The sequence below is a fragment of the Verruconis gallopava genome (genome assembly GCF_000836295.1).
Source record: "Verruconis gallopava strain CBS 43764 unplaced genomic scaffold supercont1.51, whole genome shotgun sequence".
Lineage (NCBI taxonomy): Eukaryota > Fungi > Ascomycota > Dothideomycetes > Venturiales > Sympoventuriaceae > Verruconis > Verruconis gallopava.
Window position 1 is genome coordinate 150853 of NW_015622187.1, and position 7607 is coordinate 158459.

General features: G+C 41.1%; 3 protein-coding genes across 3 annotated transcripts; all 3 read left to right on the forward strand.

The window, feature by feature from the left end:
* Positions 1–36: 36 nt before the first annotated feature.
* PV09_09014 (uncharacterized protein) lies at positions 37–2957 on the forward strand. The gene is made up of 2 exons (XM_016363001.1): positions 37–418; positions 482–2957. Exons 1-2 carry the CDS (start codon positions 202–204, stop codon positions 2503–2505), a joined length of 2241 nt encoding a protein of 746 aa, XP_016209226.1. The 5' UTR covers positions 37–201; the 3' UTR covers positions 2506–2957.
* A 29-nt stretch (positions 2958–2986) lies between these two features.
* PV09_09015 (diphthamide biosynthesis protein 2) lies at positions 2987–4750 on the forward strand. Its single transcript, XM_016363002.1, has one exon. The coding sequence runs from the start codon at positions 2996–2998 to the stop codon at positions 4679–4681; it is 1686 nt and encodes a 561-aa protein (XP_016209227.1). The 5' UTR covers positions 2987–2995; the 3' UTR covers positions 4682–4750.
* A 1671-nt stretch (positions 4751–6421) lies between these two features.
* Positions 6422–7293, forward strand: PV09_09016 (uncharacterized protein; the record flags this gene model as incomplete). Its single annotated transcript, XM_016363003.1, has 3 exons — positions 6422–6558; positions 6608–6965; positions 7012–7293. The coding sequence occupies 3 exons, from the start codon at positions 6422–6424 to the stop codon at positions 7291–7293; spliced, it is 777 nt and encodes a 258-aa protein (XP_016209228.1).
* Between the last annotated feature and the right edge of the window lie 314 nt (positions 7294–7607).

A 7607-nucleotide genomic window follows, 5' to 3' on the forward strand; every position in this document is an offset into this window, starting at 1 on the left:
GACGGTGTGCGGAGAGCGGCAAACGGTGCTCCACCAAAAAAAGTTGCAGCGAACATCAGTTCCGGCTGCAAGGGAGAGAAAAAAAGTTTCACATCTGCGCGGATCGAGGCCTTCGCACGCGTCAGAATCTCCTTGGAGTCTCGTACAGTCTTTTAATTTCCAAAACCTCCACAGCCGTGTATAGTTTCTAAACATGAAGCAATGAAGCTATCAACAAACTCGTCGGTTCCGGTGTATACCATCGCCGGCTCCTCAACTGCACGACCTCTGCCAGACTGGCTCGTAAGGAAGCGAAGGCGAAGTTTGAAGCAGGATCCAGAATTCGCCAATCGTGTCGAACTATTACAGGATTTCGGCTTTGAGGAGGCAAGCTCATGTGTGAGGGTCAGCGAAGATGGCCACTGGGTTATGAGCACAGGTATTATATCTGTCTTCGCACATCCATCCAAGAAAAATCCATCTACTAACTTGCATTCAACAGGCACGTATAAGCCACAAATTCATGTGCATAACCTCGATCAACTCTCTCTTTCGTTCGCGAGACATACCGACACTCTCAATGAGACTTTCATACTTCTGTCAACGGACTATTCTAAATCGCTCCACCTCCAAAGCGACCGATCGTTAGAGTTCCACACGCCCGGCGGTTGCCACTACAAAACTAGAATACCGCGCTATGGCAGAGGACTCGCGTACGACAGGAGATCAGCCGAGGCTCTAATACCTGCGGTTGGCCTGAACGAACAAGGAAATGGAGAGGTCTTTCGATTGAACCTCGAGCAAGGGCGCTTTATGAAGGGTTATGAGGTCGATGTGGGAGCTGAAGATGCAAGCACTGTTGGGGCGGGGTCTTTACAGGGCAGCATTAGCGTTGGCAGCGTAAATTCAGCGTCCGTGGCAGAAGAAAGCCATAACTTGCTCGCGTTCGGGACATCCTTAGGCACGGTCGAGTTTTGGGATCCTAGGTCCAAGAATCGAGTGGGCATATTATCCATACCCCAAAATCAGACTTACGATGGGGGAACTACGGGTGCAGTCACAGCTTTGAATTTCCATCCCTCTGGGCTTAGTCTAGCTGCGGGGTCTTCGGATGGCTTAATTCACCTTTACGATTTGCGCTCTCCGCTGCCGCTTTTAAAAAAAGATCACGGTTACGGATATCCAATTCAGGACCTCATTTTTCTCGAATCCTCCAGCCGATCGCGATCGCAGACCATAGAACCCAAAATTCTTTCTGCGGACAAACGCATTATCAAGATCTGGGAGCCTTCAGATGGTAGCCCTTGGACCTCTGTAGAACCCGCGGTGGATCTGCATCATGTTGAATGGTGCAAAGACAGCGGCATGCTTTTGACTGCCAACGAAGGGCAGCAACAGCATGCTTTTTTCATACCACAGCTCGGCCCGGCACCGAAATGGTGTGCGTTCCTCGATAATTTGGTCGAGGAAATGGCGGACGATCCTAACGACCCTCATGCGTTCGGTAACTTGCGCAAAGCTGGCGAGGTCTATGACAACTACAAATTCCTGACCTTATCGCAATTGAAACAGCTTAATATGGATCATCTCGTGGGAAAGACAGGCCTGCTACGGCCCTACATGCATGGATATTTTGTTAATCAAAAGTTATATGAGGAGGCTGTACTAATTAATAACCCCACGATTTGGGAGGAACAACGAGCAAAAAGTATCAAGGAAAAAATTGATAAGGAGCGTGAAAGCAGGATCAGAGGAAGGAAGAAAGTTCAAGTAAAGGTCAATCGTAAGCTTGCTGAAAGGATCCTCGAAAGAGAAGAGAAAAACCAGAGGCGCAAAGCCCAGCGCATTCTAGCGAAGGGTGGTGACGAAGACATGGTTGGCATACCGAAGTCTGGCGAAGCCCCTCGGGACGGGCCTGATGAGGCTTTACCCCTCAAACGAGAACGGCCTGATTTACTTAAGGATGATCGCTTCACTAAACTATTCGAGGAAGAAGATTTCGAAATTGATGAGACCAGCAGAGAGTTTCAAACGCTCAATCCATCCACACGATCATCTACTACAGAGGAGCCGAAGCGAATAATGAAGGGCCTTACGGCGGTTGAAGAGGAGGAACTCGAAGCACTGAAGGCTAGTAGCGACGAAAATGATGAGTCCTCTTCATCTGACGAAGACGATACTGTTCGGAGAAAACCAGATAGAGATTTTGTCAATTCCAGGAAACGCCTAAATGGGAAGAAGCAGGTTTCTCAGGCGCCGCAGATGCGGGTCTCTTCTTCGACGGGAGTTCTAAATGGAATGAGTTCTCTTAACAAGAAAGATCGATCTTTCGGTGCTCGGACTGGGAGCCTGAAAGAGAAAAGCAAAAGTACTGTGAGAGTATCATCAGGAGGAGCTGTCGGAGAGAAGGAGATCAGTTTTGTACCTGCACGTAAACAGAAATCACAGTCTGTACCGGATGAAAGCAGGAAAAAAGATAAAAAGGAAAGAAGAAGTGCGAGCGGCAACGTCTTTAGACGGATGTAGTCAAATGGAACAAAAAGCATGGATAATGTTTTTAATCATGTTGAGAGTTGAGTGGATCAGTTTATTTTGTAGAGCGAGCTATAAATGATCTCTGCTTTTTACAAGCTAAACATTGGCTAGCTGGACAGTAAGATGAAGGGGAGAGTGGTGACTACATCAGTTAGGTTCACTGAATGGACAATTTCGATCCTACATGTCGCGCTGTACACAAAGGACACGAGCGTGTATGAAAGTTAATTTGATGCGTTTCAGCGCACCATCCACATATCTTTCCTTAAATACACATAGACCTTAGCTAAATCAAATGGGGGGAAGGCGGGAAGTTTATTTAGCTAGATGCAAACTTAGACGACTACGGATAAAAGAACGCTTCGGACGGTGTACAGTAGTGCATGGAAAAATATCATGCAGGGCGGAATTTTCCCGCGTAAATTTCATCTGGACAATCTTACGCAACTGAAATCACACACATAATTGTACCATCAACGCCATGGCTACGGCAGCTCATCTATCAACTGCACCTGTGCTATCTACCCCGGACTCACACGTCTTTGAAGTTCCGGTCCCTACGGTGGACTCATCGTTGCCGTATTTGACTGATAATGAACTGCACGTGCGCTACGAGATAGATCGCACGATCAAGGAGATTCGCGACGGACAATGGAAGCGCATAGCTCTACAGTTTCCAGATGAAATGCTTGGCGATGGAGTTAGAGTGTACAGGCTCTTGAAACGTGGGCTAGCACACGCACGACAGCAAAATTTCACAGAAGACCAAGCACCTGCAGCCGCGGCCGTACAATCGGAACCCATAGAGCAAGACGTCGCGAAGCTGAATCTAAGCGATAAAGGATCTACTCACGACTCGGAAGGTTCGAGCGAAGAACTGAGCATCTTAGCAGATACGTCTTATGGTTCATGCTGCGTGGACGAGATTGCTGCTGAGCATGTTGAGGCTGAGGTTGTCATCCACTATGGCAGGTCGTGTCTTTCACCAACAGCGAGACTACCTGTCATTCACGTGTTCACTACGCGCAATCTTGACTTCAAGCTGGTTGCCGAAGCGTTCAAGAACACCTATCCGGATAAGACAGGAAAAGTCATACTCATGGGTGACCTGCCGTACCACAGTCACCTTTCAGGTCTGCTTGAGATTCTGAGATCCGAAGGCTATGAAAATATCCTGGCGCCAGAGGTTACGCACAATCCAGCATCAATGCTCCCAAATCGTCGTCTACCAGCATCTATTAGTGATGAAGTTCGATTCCTTAAGGAGCATGCCCTCTTTCATATTGGACAACCCCCGCCAGCTTTGTTGCTTACACTCACGTCTCGCGTTGCTTCTATCCATATCTACTCCGGAGATGACGACCCAACAGCTCATGCTGCAGTCACAAGTCCATTGCTACGTCGGCGATATGCACTACTTACCTCGCTTAGTACCGCTTCTGTCTTTGGTATCTTAATAAATACACTTTCTGTTAAAAATTACATGCACGTTGTGTCACATGTTCAAAAGCTGATCTCAGCCGCCGGTAAGAAGAGTTATACATTTGTCGTCGGCAAGGTCAATCCAGCAAAGGTAGCAAACTTTGCCGAGATCGGAGGATGGGTTGTTATAGGTTGTTGGGAGAGTAGTCTAATTGAGAGTCGAGATTTTTATAAGCCGCTAATTACACCATTTGAGCTTGAGCTCGCTCTCATGAGCGATCGAACCAGGCAATGGAACGGGGACTGGAGAAGCGATTTCGATACGATATTGGGCGATGAGCTAGCGGCCAGCCACACTGTGCAAGGAAAAGAAGGGGTTGAAATCGTGGACAGAGAGGGTGATGAAGATGAATCGGCTCCACCTGAATACGATCTTCGAACAGGACGTTACGTCTCTCATAGCCGGCCAATGCACGCCACAAAGGGCAATGCGCGTAGGCCTCTGGATGGTGACAAGACCGATTCACATGAGGTTTCACAGTCATTGATGAAACGAGGTAATGGTGAACTTGCTCGAATTGGCGGGATCATATCTCCAGGGGCAGAATATCTTCGTTCAATGAAGACATGGCGAGGACTTGGGAGTGATTATGAAATACACTACGATAATACTGGTGCAATTGTTGAGGAAGGTCAGACCGGAATTGCAAAGGGATATATTCATGAAAGCAGAAACAGCAGTTAAAAAGATTAGATTTACATCAAATTTTATCTTTTAGATAAACTTCACCATCCTTAGCAGGGAAGAAATTCGGATAGATTAGATATTTTAAAGAAATTAAGAATAGTGGCGGGCGGAAGCTTAGTGTTACGAGGTAACACGTGAATTATCACGTGAGTACAGTTCTGATTATTTTAATTATTTTCTGGAAAATGATTAAAATGAGCGCATCAGCCAATGGTTAATGGCCAGGGTGTCGCTAATTAATAGAAGTAATTATTCTGCTTATTCTAGGTAAAATAAGTAAAATAAGTAAAATAATAAAGATATTAAGAATAAAATCTATATAAATATCTTATCTTTATTAGTATTATACTTTTTTATAATTTAACTATCTAGTTTATTTAGTAGTTAGTTCAAATATATTTCTATACTTTTAAAACTTATATTTGTTGATCCAGAATGAGATCTATAATATATTTCTTAAATAACAGAATGAAAATATTAGTCATTCAGGTATTAGGTAATAACCGAGGTATTCAACTAACCGAGGTTGTATGAAAAGCGGGGTAATTGGTCTATATAAGCAACAGGACCTACCTCAGTTTTGTAAAGTAAGTAAAACAAAATATATATCTTCAATATATAAGTTTTCTTCTATATAAATCTTACTAAGCTTCCGCCCTCCAATAGCATAGCTTAACAATGCCAAGCATAGGGTTATTATTTAAAGGGATATAGAACTTTTAGTAATGATTAAGAATTAAGACTAAAGCGGAAAATATTTTTATTGAATCTTATTAAGTCGTGTACGAGAGAGAGATAGTGAGAGAGAGAGATAGTGAGAGAGAGAGATATAGAGAGAGAGAAAGAGAGCACTACTATAATCACTACCATAATCACTTTTTTTCTGCCATCCCCATATAACCCACCCGGTCACCACTAGTTGACCGAATACGCCTTGCAATCTCTATATCCCTTGGCATAACTGTTACCTGTTTTGCATGAATTGCCATTAAGTTCCAGACTATAAATATCTTAGTTTTATAATTTTATATGTTTTTTAAAGTGGAAAGTAATACCTTCAAATTCACTAACTAAATAAGCTTCTGCAGCTTCTTGTAGTGCTTTAATTGCTGTTTGTTGAATCTGAAGCTCCAGAGTACTTAAATTACCAAGAATTTCTTTAATGAGATGGTAGAATAGAATTTTTTTAATTAATAAGTTAGTACTTTTTTGATATCTTCGTATCTCTTGCAATACACGTGTTTAATTTATTAATAGATATTTTCAGATAAAACTTAATTAAACTTACTGCCAGGTTTGTAGCGGTGCCTTCGCTGCCTGGTATTTACATTCAAATTTGTATTTGAGTGGCTGGTAGCTTGATTTGATCGATCAGGAATTTGATTTACAACTACTCTTGACTTTGAGCGTGCCATTTTTGTGACATATGTTAGCTTAAGTTATGGTAATTGTTATGGTAGTAACGTGACTTTGACTAACTGTAAAAGGGAAAATAAACAATGGCGCACGGACCATATAGCTCTGATATCGGCATTGTTGCCTAGTATTAGATCTGCGCTAGTTACTTTAAGTAAATTTCCATACTATAAGTTATTAGACTTGAAGTTGTTATGTATGAACTTTCATAATATCAAAATGGCTCCTAAAAAAGACCCTACTTTGCTATCTAAAAATAAACACACACAACATGAACTTGCGCGTCATAATACAAAGACAGGATTTGAAAGAAAACAACTTATGACACAACGCGCCAATCAGGCTAAAATCGACTATGCTAAAAAGAAACTTAAAGCAACACCAGAATATCAGAATGCAGATGAGGAAACACAAAGAAAGATGATTGAGGAGTCAAAAAACGCCATTATATTAAATCTGTAAGTTATGGTAGTTTTATGGTAGTTTTACATCCCTAACACTTAATAGGAAAGCAAATAATAAACATTGGACTCAACTGCAGCCTGATCCTCAAGAAGTTATTGATTGGGACTTCCTCCCTATACGTAAAACTTCTATCCCTTCTACAGATCCTGACAATTCTGAGCATGAAGTTTATGAAGACGATAGTAATGAGGATGATAATGCCTCAGAAGAAGAGTGTACTGATGAAGATGAGAATATGGAAGATGAACCTATTGATGAAGAAGCTGCATCTCAATCTATCAATAAGGTTCAAGAACAACTTCATAATGATTTCGATGGTATTGCTTTCAAGTTTATTCGTTTATATTGGTATAATGCCTTTCTAACACTTAATGATAAAATAAAGAATGAAATCCCAAAGGTAAGGCTTAGATATATATTTAAAAATTGGTACTTACTATTTCTAGAATAATCATATAGAATCCTCACCAGCTGAATTCTTTACTACAGCTGAGCTTGGTGCTATAATGAATATTCTCTCATGGAAGCATGATGCTACTCTTCCTGGTGGTGATATATGGTGGAATAATTTCCCTGAAATAAAGGAGAGAGTCTTTAGCGGTAAAGGTAATGCTGAAAATGCAAAGAAAGCCTATGAATTAATATTTATGCCTTGGGAACAAAATGACCTAATACCAGAACTAGCTGATACATTAGAAGAGTCAGACAGTATTCTTATAGTTAAATAAAATATTAAAATACTTTACTAGTCCTCCTTATCTTTCTAATAATCTTATAAAATTTGGAAGGGTCAGCATACTTAATTCGATTAGACTATAATTGCATGATATTAAAAAAATATTATATATTAATATATATTATTTAGAGAATAATGTAGTGTAGTCTATAACCATTACTACTAAGAAATAAAGAAATATATTAAATTAAATAATATATATTAAATATAAATAATGTTATTTAGGAGTATATAATATACAAATGTTAAAATTTTAATCTATAAATTTTTATCATTTTCTTAGTGAATTCTGACACCAATACTACC